General features: G+C 36.7%; 2 protein-coding genes and 1 long non-coding RNA gene across 4 annotated transcripts; all 3 read left to right on the top strand.

Annotated features, from left to right (window-relative positions):
* Positions 1–281: 281 nt before the first annotated feature.
* LOC116024667 (serine/threonine-protein kinase CTR1-like) lies at positions 282–8,002 on the top strand. Of its 2 annotated transcripts, none has more exons than XM_031265629.1 (17): positions 282–514; positions 784–1,931; positions 2,178–2,476; positions 2,559–2,703; positions 2,826–2,941; positions 3,113–3,321; positions 3,761–4,174; positions 4,303–4,343; positions 5,162–5,230; positions 5,672–5,772; positions 5,864–5,948; positions 6,034–6,132; positions 6,216–6,284; positions 6,915–7,046; positions 7,132–7,226; positions 7,388–7,497; positions 7,540–8,002. In XM_031265629.1, exons 2-16 carry the CDS (start codon positions 927–929, stop codon positions 7,491–7,493), a joined length of 2,985 nt encoding a protein of 994 aa, XP_031121489.1. In that variant the 5' UTR covers positions 282–514; positions 784–926; the 3' UTR covers positions 7,494–7,497; positions 7,540–8,002. The 2 variants fall into 2 exon arrangements, with proteins under 2 accessions (XP_031121489.1, XP_031121481.1); XM_031265621.1 differs by having other exon boundaries at positions 282–671.
* Positions 8,003–8,628: 626 nt separating this feature from the next.
* LOC116013181 lies at positions 8,629–9,273 on the top strand. Its single transcript, XM_031252832.1, has one exon. The coding sequence runs from the start codon at positions 8,629–8,631 to the stop codon at positions 9,271–9,273; it is 645 nt and encodes a 214-aa protein (XP_031108692.1).
* Positions 9,274–10,211: 938 nt separating this feature from the next.
* LOC116001676 lies at positions 10,212–11,987 on the top strand. The gene is made up of 2 exons (XR_004094269.1): positions 10,212–10,597; positions 11,626–11,987. It is a non-coding gene; the product is annotated as an uncharacterized LOC116001676 (long non-coding RNA).
* The last annotated feature ends 3,376 nt before the right edge of the window (positions 11,988–15,363 follow it).

The following is a 15,363-nucleotide window of genomic DNA, read 5'->3' as shown; positions in this document are numbered from 1 at the left end:
ATGTATAACGACTGGTGTGCACTATGCACCTTGGGCGACTTTAGATTTTAACTCCGGAAATTCACAGTTCTATTTTTACCGATATCTTTGGTTAGTCCCTTTAACATGCGCCGTGGAAACATGTCACAGACCACGCGTCAAAAGTATAGCGTGGTTAAACCTGACGTGTGCTACTGTGAGGAAACGGTGCGCATTTACCCAGGCCGCGTAAGTTAGCACCTGGCGCTTATTTTTTCAATTTTCCCACCGCATTTCATTTCTTCGGTTCGACGTTCCCCAACCATTCTGCTACTTGCTCTTAAAATAACTCAGCTAAAATCTGTCATTTGTTTCTCCCTTCCTTCTCTTCTTCCTCATCACCGTCTCCATCTCTTTTTTTTATTTTTTTTTTTTTATCTCTCTTCATATTATATACACTAAAAAAATCACCGTTATCTGTATCTCTCTGTTCACCGCCTGTATCTGATCTCCCTAACAGCTTCACCGCTTGTATCTCAAAAACAGCTCTGCTGAGGTTCATCTCCTTCTCCGATCTGAAGAGTTCTCAAAGTTTCAGTTCATTGAACTTTGTGTTTGATTTTCTGTACTATTCTATATATTTATATATATACTGTGCTTATATGCAAAGGATGAAGGATCAAGGTTGAAGGCTGGCGTCCGTGTTTTCTCAAGTATTACTTCGTCTGCTGTATTTGTTTCCGTTGCCTTATGATCATTGATGAGTTGAAGTTGAATGTATTGTTAATTTACGTTGCCGTTAACTTGAGTCGGGAAATTTTGCAGATATTGTGACGGCGGTTGGGGTCCGGAGCTGTCGCCATCTTGGGAGCTTGCTGGTAGTTGAGGTTAGAGAGAGAAGTGGGAAGAAAAGGGAGAGAGAAGCGTGCGGGTGAACTTTTTTGGGAGTTCACGTGAGGTTTGTGAAAATGCCGCATAGAACGACTTACTTCTTTCCGAGGCAATTTCCGGACAGAGGCGGATACGATGCATCGTCAACAAAGTTTCTTCTAGATCACGAGAAGAAGATCGGCGCTGATCAAAATGGAGGAAAGTCTTCAAAGGAGGGTAGCGAGGTCGCATTCAAACAGCTCACTAAGCTACAGGATGAAGATTCCGAAGTTTTGCCATATTCCAATGTATCTGATCGCATCACGGGAGGAGACAAAATTCACGGGAAGCAATTGGCCGCTTTCGTGAATTGGTTAGCGGAGAAGAAGAACAAAGAAAAATCACCACATCAGAATCATCACGTGAAGACCAAAGTAGGAGAAGAAGATGGCGGTGAGGAGGAGGAGGAAGGTGATGAATACAGCCTTCTCTTGCTTCCGACTCCGCCGGAGGCGGTACCAAAAGTGGTCGACTCTGATCACTCTCCACAGGAACAGAAACCATCAATTAGGCCGAAAAACCACAACGCGTCGTTACAGCGGCTATCCAGTAGTGGCAGCAACTACAGTGGGGTGTCAAGGAAAGAGAAGGGATCAGGTTTCGAGAGGCAGGTGGCATTGCAGAGGCTACCGAGTACAGGTAGCAATCACAGTAGTGTGCTGGGGAAGGAAAAGGGGCTTGGTGTTGAGAGGCAAGTATCGTTGCAGCGGCTTTCAAGTGCGGGGAGCACTAGCTATGCTGCGAGTTTGTTTTCGGGGATAACATTGGATGGGAACTGGCCGAGTACCGGAGTCAAGGATTCAAATACCTCGACCATCACAGAGGCAGAAGTAGAGGATGCCGCTAAGCAAAGCAGTCCAGAAGAGAGGGATGAACTGGTACCTAGGTTGAAGGAGAGCTATTACTTGCAGCTCACGCTTGCAAAAAAGATTGTGGAGCAAGCAACTCTTGCTGGCGATGAGCCTCTGCTTCTACAAGAATGCAGAAGTGTTAAGGGTCTTGCAGGATCTTCCGATCCTGAGACTGTGTCGTTCCGCCTCTGGGTAAGTACAGGCTACATAGTACTTCGTTATGAAGTATTAATATCGGTCTGCCACTTCAAATTTAGAACTGTATATTTCATTTATTCGAAGTGGTTACATCTTAAGTTGTGGTTCAAATCCAATGTATATTCTTTTAGAGATGTGATCTAGTTTACCAGCCAAGGTCATTATGAAGGTTTGTGAATTGTTATTGGCACATCTCAAAGATCAAATGTGTGACAATCAAATGCCTTGTTGAATTTTCAGGTAAGCGGCTGCTTGTCTTATGCTGACAAGATATCAGATGGATTTTATAACATCCTGGGAATGAATCCATATTTGTGGGTGATGTGCAATAACTTGGAGGAAGGTAGTAGATTACCATCGCTCATGGCACTTAAAGGTGTTGAACCCAGTGACACACCGATGGAAGTGGTCCTCATTGATCGGCGTGGGGACTCAAAGCTCAGGGAACTAGAGGATAAAGCTCAAGAAATATTTTTTGCCGCAGAAAATACACTAGTATTAGCAGAGAAGCTTGGAAAACTCGTGGCTGTCCATATGGGGTGAGTGTATGTTTTTTCTTTGGCATGCTTGTTGAGCCTCCGTTTGCTTCTTTATGAGACTGTTAAGTTTGTTGAATTTAAGGGGATCTTTTCCCGTGGAGCAAGGTGATCTTTACATGCGCTGGAAAATTGTCAGCAAGAGACTTAAGGATCTTCAGAAATGCATCGTGCTCCCAATTGGCAACTTATCAACAGGGCTTTGCAGGCATAGGGCTATTTTATTCAAGGTGATTCTTGAGGCCTACCTTTGTCCTTTTACTTGTTGAGAAAAGGCCAATGATTTGTTGGACATTTGCATATTTCTCTCTGTATTGGTATCTAAGTGATCATTCTTGATTCTTCTCTACAGAAATTGGCGGATTATGTGGGTTTGCCTTGCAGGATAGCTAGAGGTTGCAAGTATTGTGTTGAAGATCACCGATCTTCATGTCTCATAAAAATTGAGGATGACCAAAAATTTTCTAGGTAAACTAAGTTTCCTGATCTCCAAAGTTGTCAAACTAACTAGATTTAGGGTGACAGAGGAAGCATTAAGGAGCAAAAAAACTAGCTTCTTGTCGTCTATTTCCTGTGGATTTCATTCTTTCTTCATGGCTGGAATAGTTATTGCAACTAGTTTCTACTTTGTCTTAGCAGGGAATTTGTAGTTGATCTAGTTGGGGAACCAGGAAATGTCCATGGCCCAGATTCATCTGTCAATGGAAGTGTTCTTTCATTTGTGCCTTCCCCCTTTCAAATTGCTCATCTGAAGGAATTTCAGCTACCTTACTTGGATGATGATATAAGTTCTCAACTACTGAATTCAAATTGTGGACTTCCTTCTCCGGAAATTGTTACCTATCCAGGTATTCTGTAGTTTTCAAACCTTGGACTTTGCTACCAAGTTCTGCATGATTACGTGATGTACAACTTGTTGTGAATGTGACTCAATAAATAATATTGTAAAAGTTGAATGAATAGATGCAATTTCCTTGGGAGTAGAAGTTAAATGAGTCCCACTGTGTTGGATTAAACAGTAGCTTTTTTCATACTATCATCTCAATAGAAAATTGTAGTGCCAGTATATTCAGTACTTTGCCATTCAAAGAATGTTCTGTTTATGTCTGCTACATGAACTACCGAAGGGTTAAATGTTTGCTCGCTACACATTAGAAATTTCTATGTTGCTTTTCAAAGCTGAACAAATTTTATTAAGGGTGCAGATTGGAAATTCCTTCTATTTCTTTTCATATACACTGCTATCACTGGAGAAACTCATTACGTTCTTCATTCTTGCATGAACAGAAGAAGAAAATCATCAAGTTCATGACATTGTCCTTGTAGAAAAGCCCAAGAATGACTGGTGCAGTCCAATTCAACTGTCTGAAATTGAATCACCTAAAGAAGTTAACACTACCGCTGGTGGAATTATGAGAAATGAATGTAATAAACCTGGAGAAGATAATAAAATTGTTCTACTACAGACTTACAGAAAGGAGAATGTTCTATCTAGACCACCTATATGTTCTAGTAGGCCTCCTAAAGTAACTTCTTTTACTGGTAAATCAGATGTATTAGAGGTTGAGAGTAGCCTTGAGAATAAGGAGAAACATCCTGATGCAACCATTCCAAAATACTTGAATCTTGAACCTTCTCTTGCAATGGATTGGCTTGAGATCTCATGGGATGACTTACATATTAAGGAGCGTGTTGGTGCTGGTACAGTTTCCTTCTTTCTACTTCATTTTATTCTTGAGATTTTTCTATTAAGTTACATAAATTGTCTTGTCAATGTTATCAGATTGTAGTTTCCTCATATCAACGCTTGCTGTAATTCTATTATGCAGGTTCATTTGGGACAGTACATCGAGCTGAATGGAATGGATCGGTTAGTAATATACACTTAATTTTCTGTTGTAGACTTGTAGTAAATGATTTTACTTGAGGATTCAGTTAAATCCCACCTTGGTAGGAAACACTTTGCTCCTTAGGGTATCAAAAAATTTTAACCAATGATATTTTGGGTTTGAGCATTTATAATTGGTGCTGAGCTATCTGGGCCAACTTCATCTAGCAAATGGTTCAGTGGGCATCTGACAGAAAATAAACGGGGATGGGCTAAATCATTTTAACAATGTACTATTGAGGAGGAGGTCATTCAGAAAGAAGAAATTATTTGTGGTTTATTGAAGTAATGAGCTTAGACAACGCTGATGAACTTAGCTCGTAATTATTTTATTACATATAATAATCATTTTTGATTTCAGCACAATTTAAGCTGTTAAAGTACAAAGTCAAATGTAATTTTCTGTAACTATACATACCATATGTTGATGCTCTCTCATCCAAATTACAATGATAACAGTATATTTTTGTAATGGCCTCAAAATTTTAATAATAATTTTAAAATATTTGTGCGGTTTAAAAGTATTTTAATCAGAAAGAAACTTAATTTCTTCACAAGTTGGGGAGAATTGGGATCGGTTTCTGATTTCTGGGAAGCAATAGCAATGGTTGGACTTCCAGAAGTATGTGAATAAACTATATGTTGTTGACAAACTTAAAAGAAAGCTAGTGTCAAGTTTAGGATGTCGATTTTGCATAGATTGATTGAATTGAACATTCTATTTAGGGATTATTATCATGGCATATGTTTTCAAGACTCCATATATTATCGTCAACTAAAAAAGAAATAAACCATTGCAGGACGTTGCAGTCAAGGTGCTAACTCTCCAAGATTTTCATGATGACCAATTGAGGGAGTTTCTAAGGGAGGTATGTACCTGCATTGGTTGAGCTGATGATCAAAATCATTAATTTCTTTCCATTTCTTTGGCAAGCCTAATGTTTCTTCTAGCATCCATGCATTTTATGTTTCTTAAAGTCATTAAAGAATTGTTCCTTTCTATATGGTAGTGGAAAAGAGGAGGGAGTCATTAAGAAATATAAGATTCTATGTAGCTGAAGCTTTACCTTAGTAGTACTCTTGGAAAGTGGATTTCATGCTTGTAATATGTATAGGCAGTGCATCTAATACCTGTCTAGATGTTGCAGTTTTGATTCCTTCATTGCATATATGCTTAATGGGAGAAGTGCATTATATCAGGTGGAACACAAACATGTGCCAATTTCATCTTGTATATGTGCTCAGTGTAGTGAGTTTTGAACCAAGTATTGGATTTTGAACATTCATTTAACAAGCTTTCTCTTTTGAAGGTTGCAATTATGAAACGTGTCCGCCATCCAAATGTGGTTCTCTTCATGGGTGCAGTCACTAAACGTCCACATCTATCTATAGTGACAGAATATCTACCTAGGTATTTGATTCTTTTCCTCTGTATTAACTCCCAAAAACATTCTGAAAAGTGCCATTTTTGTTGAACATTGTTTTGCCTTCTTTTGGAACAGAGGAAGTCTATACCGCCTGATACACCGGCCAGCTGCAGGAGAAATGTTGGATCAGAGGAGGCGGTTACGCATGGCTTTGGATGTGGTTTGTGCCAACTTCAAATATTCTTTCCTGAGACTGCTAGTAATTTGAGCTATAATGTTTTCTTATAAATATATAAACTATGCAGGCCAAGGGTATCAACTATCTTCATTGTCTTAGTCCACCTGTTGTTCACTGGGATCTTAAATCTCCTAATTTATTAGTGGACAAGAATTGGACTGTGAAGGTAAAAGGAATGCAATCTACTCTACTGAATTATGAGATTGTTTTCTGTTATACCTATAACATTACTTAGTTCAATATCCTCAGGTTTGCGATTTTGGTCTGTCAAGGTTTAAAGCAAACACATTCATATCATCCAAATCTGTTGCTGGAACAGTAAGTCCATTCTTGCACCTACATATTGGCTATTTTTATCCAACATAGCTACATTTAGAAAAAGATATCCATGGGCATGTTAAATTTTATTTGGAGGGTTCTTGTACTTCATGTAGATATGAAGGTTTTTTTTTCCCTGTGTCACATTGGTCCATTTATCATATTAGAAGCTTATCATCACAAATTGTTTGGGCCATGTTGAATGTAATGAATGCTTAGTTTAAACCTTTTTTCCATTGACCCATGGCATGAGAGCCCGGGCAAAATCTTTTGTTACTTGCTTCTCTTTCTTTTCCCCCAAAACCTCTTGTAGCACTTGGATATTGGGCTGCTAGTTGCTGATACTGATAGTGTTTGATAAATGTCAACTTAGCTGCATAGTCCGGTGGTTTTGCTAGTGTTTCTTCCTAGGTTTGGATTAATAATATTCTCTCTCTAAGCATCATTTATTTTGAAGTATTGTTTGTTGCTTTTAAATTACACTGGTGCTTTTTTCTTTTTTCTTTTTTTCATCTGCTTGCTCATGATTTCCAACATGTTGATGCATCTACAATGGGTCTCAGTAGAACATCTCCAATTTGGATTCAACTCTTGCAATCAATCAGCATCTAACTGTTGTTTTCATTTCAGCCTGAGTGGATGGCCCCTGAATTCCTTCGCGGGGAACCCTCAAATGAGAAGTCTGATGTGTACAGTTTTGGTGTGATTTTATGGGAGCTTGTTACCATGCAACAGCCTTGGAGTGGACTTTGCCCTGCTCAGGTTCATAGGATTTATAACATATATAAATCCCCACCTGCTCTGCTGTTTCTGCCTCATCTCCTAACATTTGTTCCTGTTCTTTCAGGTGGTTGGAGCTGTTGCTTTCCAAAACAGAAAGCTTTCCATCCCACAGAACATTTCTCCAATATTGGCATCCCTGATGGAAGCTTGTTGGGATGAGTAAGTAAAACATGCATGTTCTAAAAGCTTGTTTGTGCATGCGAAAGAAAAGATGATTGTTTATATAGCTACTTTGCTACTCGTACTGTCAATGATTTTTTTTTTTGGTTATCATTCCATGAATTTCATTTGTGTCCTTACCATGTTGTTCCTTTGTGCAGTGACCCTGCCCAGCGCCCATCCTTCAGTAGCATCGTGGAAACATTAAAGAAGCTATTGAAGTCTCCTCTGAAATTGATTCAGATGGGAGGAACACAAGGAAAATAAGGAAATTTCCAACAATATATAATTAATGCTTTGAAGCATATTGGAAATTTCCAACAATATATAATTAATGCTTTGAAGCATATTAGACTATGTTTTTGAGAAAGTCTGCGAACCTTAGAGGGATCTATCAATCAAGTATAAATATCTCTTAACTAACTTATTGGAGATAACACAGCATCTGACCATCTGTTAGAGCTGAAACTTGCAATTACACAAGTGCAAAGGTATCTTAACGTATTTTTGCGGAGGAGCCTGATCTGAACTGTGTAATTAGAGATTTATACCAAATATATGTTTATTTATCTTTCAAGTCGATGAAACAGTGCAAGATATTTTCCCTGTTCAAAATTTGAAACGCCGTTTTAGTAATTTATCACTGTTAATTGTAAGGCGTTTATCTGTATTTGTCAAAAAATTGCTTGCCTCCTAATTACTCCACAGTCATGTAATAATTACTCTAGTTATTTATCACATTCCTATAAATGTTATATATATGTTAAGTCATATTATGAGCTGTTTGGCTTGTAAGATTAAATGCATTGAAATATTTGACAATTCCATGCAAAAATTTATTCAGTAAATTTAATGTGATCATTATAAAAATATAATCTTAGATGTACATGATCACTTTTCTGTGCTTTTCTTTTTTAACATATAAATTATTAAAAGCACTTGATTTAATTGGAAGAAAGAAGAAAATGAAGTAAATGAATATTGTGATTTATTTTTTGAATCAAAATGCTAAGAGAAAAAAAATAGAATTATCTTGTATACTAGTATAATTTATATGTTGACATAACAATGACATAAATATAAAAAAAAAAAAAAAAGTTTAGCACTTTCCCAAGCCAATAAAACATATGGGTGACGAGGGAGTAAGTGTATTATTGTTATGTATAGAACATATGCTGACATAACCCTCAATTCACGGTGCATGTAGCAATTTCCCAAGCCAATATTCCGTTGTTGATTAGGGTTGTAAACCGGTCAAGATAAAACAGCTACCAGCAACTATAAGTTGACTTTTCTGACTGTTTTAAAGCAATATTAATATATGGCCTCCGGCCGCGATCGGAATTTGCAAGTTGATTCATTTCTATTTTGTAGTGAGAAATTGAGAGAAAGGTTAACGAAGATGTGGAGCGATCTTCTTCTACAGGCTGCTCTGATTTTGATTTCCATCTTCACGTACCTGTTTATGCATAACATCCCCCAGAATCTCTACTCTAAGCTGCAGATGCGGAGACAAGCCCGTACAATTCAAGCCAGGCGCCACTTCGTACTCGGCGCGCAGCGTTTGGCTCAAGCCAGGACGGCCAAGGACCTGTCGTCGTCGATGAGGATGACGCTGGCCAAGTCAGCCGAAGAAGAAGCCGAGAAAGCCATCGGCATCAACGCCAAGGACGCCGCTCTTCATTTGCTCAAGGCTATGGCTCTGGAGGTGCAAGGGTTCAAGACCTCGGCTCTCGACGCGATGAACGTCGCGCTGTCGCCGCTGGCGGCGAAGTCGCTCAGTGTCCCCGAGAGGGCGGAGGCGCTGCACAAACAGGCGGAATTGAAGCTCGCGGTGAGTAAGGGCGAGCAAATTGACTCGGCCGTTGAGGACCTGATCGAGTCGGTGCGGTTGAAGGGCGATAATGTCAAGGGGCTTTGTCTGTTAGGAGAACTCTATGAAAAGAAAAAGCTGAGCGAGGAGGCACGAAAGTCTTACGAAGACGCTCTTAAAATCCAGCCAGACTACTCCGCGGCCCAGGATGCTCTTGCTCGTTTGAGTTCTTAAGTCATTGCCAAACATCACAAAATGTATCATCTCCTTTCCTTTTTCTCCCATCCTCAGGGATAACTTTTTATACAACCAGCTTGTACCTTCTATGATTGTGTGAAGCTAATGCTAATTGGATTTCACTCTAGATGAAATTCAACAATAATGCTGTTTGGTACTTGCAAAAGACTACTATTTGTAAAAATAATCCTTCCACAATTTAAATTGTTTTGCCTTAATCAAATTCTTGTTCACGTTCTAAATTCCTTAATCTGTAATATTCATAAGCATGATTTTTCGTGTATGCGGATGTTTCAAATATGGAAGCTTCTAAATTGGTTCTTAATTATTAACATGTTATGGATGGAGTATTGCTTGCATTTACCTTTTGCAACATTAGAGATAGGAGGCTGGTAATGGTTATGGTGATTCCACAATTTGAGATAGGGGGATGACAATGGTGATGGTTATTGCACCATTTGAGATATCGGTGACAATGGTGATAGATGGACTGATGGTAATGGAAGCATGTAAATCAAAATCTTAATTAATGTGGTGCTCCAATTTCAGTATGAAGCCTGGTTTCGCTGTCTATTCTGGTTATAACTATGCTTCCGTTTATATGACTATCTGACTTTTGGGCATTCGGACAAGTAGAAGAGGGCTCTTAAATTCCAATTGGTTCTGCAATCTTGAATGAATGACTAGGTGGAAATTGTTGTGCATGGACTGGTATCTTCTGTGCTAGTGTCAAATTTGTTGTCAGGTTCTTGATTTTTACATTACAAGGCACTTGAACTTGGAATATGGGATCCAAATGCCAATTCATTATCTCATTTCAATGATTTGTATTCTCTATTTATCAAGCATATGTGCAGTTGGGTCATTCCAGAAGGTAACAAATATCATTCACCTGAATGTACTGAGGTATGCACATGTACATTCAGGTGAATGATCTTTGTTTGTACTTTTGCCATTGTACATATTTTGCATTTTTGTTAAGATCTCTCTCATAACCAGCTAGTCGGAACTTGGAAGCACCCCACCAAGCATTTGTACATCTTCATCTGTTTTGCAACTTCCAGTGTGGCTTTCAATAATCTTTGTTGCAGAATCCTATTGGAATAAGTTTGACGCCTTTGCAATATCATGATATGAAGGTAATGTGACCATTACAAAATGCCTGCGCATTTCAGAGTGTTGCTCAAGAACATGAAGGGAAAGAGAGGCATGGGATTCTTTGGTTTTCTTCTCTATTATTACTGTTTCATATGCTGTGGAGTTCTGGGTCACTGCTCCCCATATTCTCAAGAGGAAATGGCACAGGGCACATTCTGGATAGGTAGGTGCTTTGTATTGTTCTTAGCAGAGAGAAGCTTTATCTATAGTGTGGTCGTATTGAACTTTTATTACTTTTATTTCAAGTATTCATGAGCATCATAGTTATTTTATTGGAAATTTGATTGTTTACAAGAAATTATATGAGCATGGAATTCATCATTTGTACTATATATTAAGGTCAACCTTGACTCCGGTATAGTGGTATGAGTCTCGAACTAAAATCTTTCTTACAGAAAATAACAGCGATATCATTATATTACAAAGTATAATAAAGTATAAAAATGGAAACAAGAGATATAAATATGTTTTTTTACAATTTTTTAAAAATAGGTATAAATATTATTAATTGTTTAATATTTTTTTCTCGAGAAATAAATTTTAAAACCTTTTTTTTTTTTTGAAAATTCGAGAAATAAATTTTAAAACCTAAAATTGCTAATCTTAAAAAGTTGTAGCGTGCATTATAGTTAGCTAGACTTCATATTCTACTTTCCCCCAAGTCCTCCAGACTTGACCAGTTGACCTCGTGCTCCTAAAGTCATGCACAAACGCGGCGTTTATGGATGAATACTTGTAAATTAATAGGTGTATCCCATTGGACAATAGTTATACCATGGACCTGGTGGATCCGTGTTCATTTACATATTTAATGTTTATAACTTGAATGGTGAACATTTAGTATGCATATAAATTTTGAACATTCAATATGTAAATTGTGTATTTTAGATCCGAGTTTGCCTTACACATAATAATTTGTCCCTATTCAAATGGGTCATATTCTTAACTTGATAATTATAAGATTTCAAGTTTATCTTCACTAGAAGCAATCTTATTGGACTTCTCTGTTTGAGCATGTCAACTATAAATAATCTAAATTGATTAACTTCAATGTGATCTTTTGTCGACTAGAGTTACATTGCGAGTTCCATCCATAATACATATGTTGTTGCTAGTTTTCTCGTATTTTTTTTAAACTTCTAAATTATAATTAATATATGTATTAATGTCAAACGGTTGGTACTTGGACAGGGCTTCATTCGTCATTCGACCCTTTACTAAACTATAGTATAAATAGGTGGGGGGAATCTGGATGAGAATTGCAGTGCGGAACAAGATTGATGAGTGAATCTACTCTTCTGAGTTGAAACACTTTATTTCAATTCACTGCTTGTCTGAATCGCAAAACCACAAACAATAGAAAATCGAATTCTGTATTTTGAATGTAAAAGTGAGGAGTGTTGAGAGATGGGGTGAGAGATCGAGTATGGACGCCAAGTTGTTGTTGTTGTTATGCTGTTGCTGCATTGCCGCAGTGATGCTTGCAATTGTTGAAGACGGTTTGTTCAGCTCAAATGAATGCTCATGTGATACCTTGCAAGCAACAATTAGAAGATATGAATGTATGAAAGATGACTTTGGCCTTCTCAACTCTGACACAATTCCATGGTTGAAAGTCCAGCTCATCTTGGCTTTACTGTTAGCGTGATTTATAACCTTTTTTTAAAAAAATTTTTTTTTTTTGCACCTTACATTCTGTTATTCTGTAATCATTATACGGAGTATTATTAAATGAAATGAAGCATACTCCCTCTATCACATTTCGAACTTATTTGGCAATGAGTTATATTAACAGAGTAGTTTGGCTTACTAAAATTAATGAGCAAATTTCAGTTTTAACTCTTGATTTTGGTAGCATTCAAACATTTTTAGCCTCGATTATAGTAGCTTTTTTTGGGTGTAGTTCAGGATTTTCAGATGGATGCGAAATTATATTATGCTATCATTGCTACATTTAGACACAATCATTTAATTATTTGCTAAATGCTAGACACACTTTTTTAATTATTTTTTAGGACGACTTTTATTTACTTGTTATAATTAGTTTTCAATTAAAATTTTGTTATTTCACCATTTATTTAATAAAGAGGACTAATATTGGAAATATTTAATAAAGAAAAGTAAATACAATTTTATCATTCAAACTTTTGCTCTTAATTTCTCTTGTTATCCCATAAACTCTTTTAATTCAATTATTATTCAAGTTATTCCATTACTATATCACATCTCTGGCTTATGTTTCCGTTACGCCATGGTCGTCTTGATTGCTACTTTTTGCATAGAAAAATTATTTGTGTTGAGATATGTTGACTGTTGAGCCTCCGCAACCAACGGAGTTCGTTACGTGGCGGCTATTCTGGGTCGTCTTCGTCCTCTAAGTTTCTTTTTTGCACTCGTAATTTTTACTACTTTATACCCATTTTTCTAAAAAAAAAAAAAGAAAAAAAAAAGAGGGTAAAATAGACGTACCCATAAAAAATTCAATGAATAGTTGAAGAGACTTTTCAACACTGTAATAGACGTATAAGACTTGGATTGATAGTGTGGTACCCATTAATTAAATTCAATCTTGTGGAAATTAATTGGGAAGAAGAAATTTTGCCAAACACAATCAATGGATAGTTTCTACGAATTTTCATGGAAGACTTTGACAATCGTGTTAGGATTAGGGACTTAGGATGCAATGGAGTTGAGTGAGTCAAAATTTAAAATTCAATTTAATTCAATAAATCTAAATTCAGCTCTAATTTTTGAGCTTGAGTTCAACTCGACTCAAATTTAATCAGAAAAAGTTCATTAATTTATTTTAACAATTTTTTTATACAAAAATTTGTAATTTGTAATAATAAAAATTTTACAACAAAATATTTTAGCAAAACTTAATAATATATATAAATTATGATCATTTTATAAAATATAAATATAAATATATAGCTAAATATGTAATATTATATTTTTAAAAACACTAAATTAAATTCAGAAGTTGTTAGCTCAAGCATGCTTGAATTCAACTAGACAAGAGGACAGCAATTGAATTAAATTTAAATACTTCTCGAATTAAACCCGAGTAATTTGACTCACTTATGACTCAAGCCTTAGTCATGGTAAATGATTTTTTTTTTCTTGTATGCATTTGAGATTAATGAATTATTGAACCTGCGAATTTCTACTAAAATCTAAAAGACAATGTTACTAAACATAGGTCATAGTACATAATATTATTTTGTATATACTAGGTTAATTCAATTAGGAATTAATTATTAATTGATTTATGATCCTATATATTTTCATAAAAATATAATGTACAATATCAAAAGAAATCGTTAAATCATCATAATATACTCTCCACAAATTTGTTAGGTTGGGGAGTGAAGACTGAAGACCCTGAGGGCAAATGAGCGAAGGGAATTTGCCTATTGAAAGTAAGAATGTAACTACATTAAAAGTACGCTATACATTTATTATTGCATTGTGAACTTTTATTCAAGACATTAAAATATTAAATTATCAATTTTCAAAGTTTGTTCCCTCCCCACCCAATTATTAGTTCCATACTAAAATATGGTAGGGGCAACCCATTCCATTTCTAATGGGAGCAGTTTATTGATCTTCTTGGTTTGAACTGGTCAGTAATGAGTAACCTAAGTTAGTTTATCTCCTAGTGATTTTTGCTAGCTAGGTCACAAGGCCAAATTTTTTCAGCACACACTCTTGAATAGTGGCTGTAAGTTTCCTTCGTCAGGCCAAGGCAATCACTCATTGGAGCAAATATGGTTGATTAAGTCCGATTCTTGTCAAAACCCTCTCATCGAGTCCATCGCATAAGATCTTTTTAAAGTAATTTACTTTTTCGTGTGGTCTGTAAGCTATTGCATAGGAGCAAGTTTACCCAATGCACATAAAAGAAAAAATGGTTGACTAAGTCACTTCATTGGCAAAATTTGTCATCAAGAAATGAATAAATATATGTTTTATCTCCTATAAATAATGTCATTCTTAAGTTGAAACACACTCACAACACAGAAACAGAAAGAGATGATGAGTATACATTGAAACAAGAAAGGCAGAAAAGTAGAGTGTAGAGAACAAAACAGTTGTGTCTGTTAGTCAGATGACAGCAGGGAGGAGGAAGACAGACATGAAGCTGTCGTATTATGCGTTGTTGGGAGTAGCGATCGCATGTTTCGGAGTTGGCTTATGTTTCCCTGATGCTTTCGTCACCTTCTCGACCACAACATTCGTAAACTTTTTCATAGCCAAGTTGCTGGTATTCAGATATGTGGCGCCGCTACGACCCTCGGTTTCTGTTCTGTCGTGGCTATTCTGGGTCGTCTTCATCCTATCAGTTTATTCTTCTCTGTACTATGTATTTTACAGAAACCAGATGCACGTAGCTCTGTACTAGACCAAAGACTTGTGTTAATCCATTATTATTTACGTTTGTTTGTGTTTTTTAAGGTTATAGTTTCTGGATCTTGATTTCATGTTTGGCATAAGCTGTCAACGCATCATGAGCCATGGGGCTATGGGAATTTGAATTGTTTGTGTAATAAAGCTCAGGATTGGGTTGTGAATGATTAGGTTGCAAGTGGATGCAAAATATAATATAAAGAAATGTAGTATGTTTTTTTCATGGAAATAAAATCATGGACATTTTGAGTTGTAAGCCTGGATCCCACCATAGAGGTACAAGGCTTCACTACAAAAAAACAAAAAAAAAAATCGCATATTTTCGATATATGTTAGCAATATACATGAAGCACTTTCGATGAAGCCAAACTAAGTTGTCTATTGTTGAACGACTCAAACTGAAAGTCAAACAATTCCGGATGATGGTCGGAGCTTCAGACCGATATCCCCCCTGTTGAGAAGGAATGCCTCGCCCTGTCTCTATTTCAGTGGTTGACGACTGAAAATAAACTATGTAAC

Source organism: Ipomoea triloba, chromosome 1 (genome assembly GCF_003576645.1).
Source record: "Ipomoea triloba cultivar NCNSP0323 chromosome 1, ASM357664v1".
NCBI lineage: Eukaryota > Viridiplantae > Streptophyta > Magnoliopsida > Solanales > Convolvulaceae > Ipomoea > Ipomoea triloba.
Note: the sequence above shows the minus strand (reverse complement) of the source record. Positions and strands in the feature narration are given on the sequence as shown.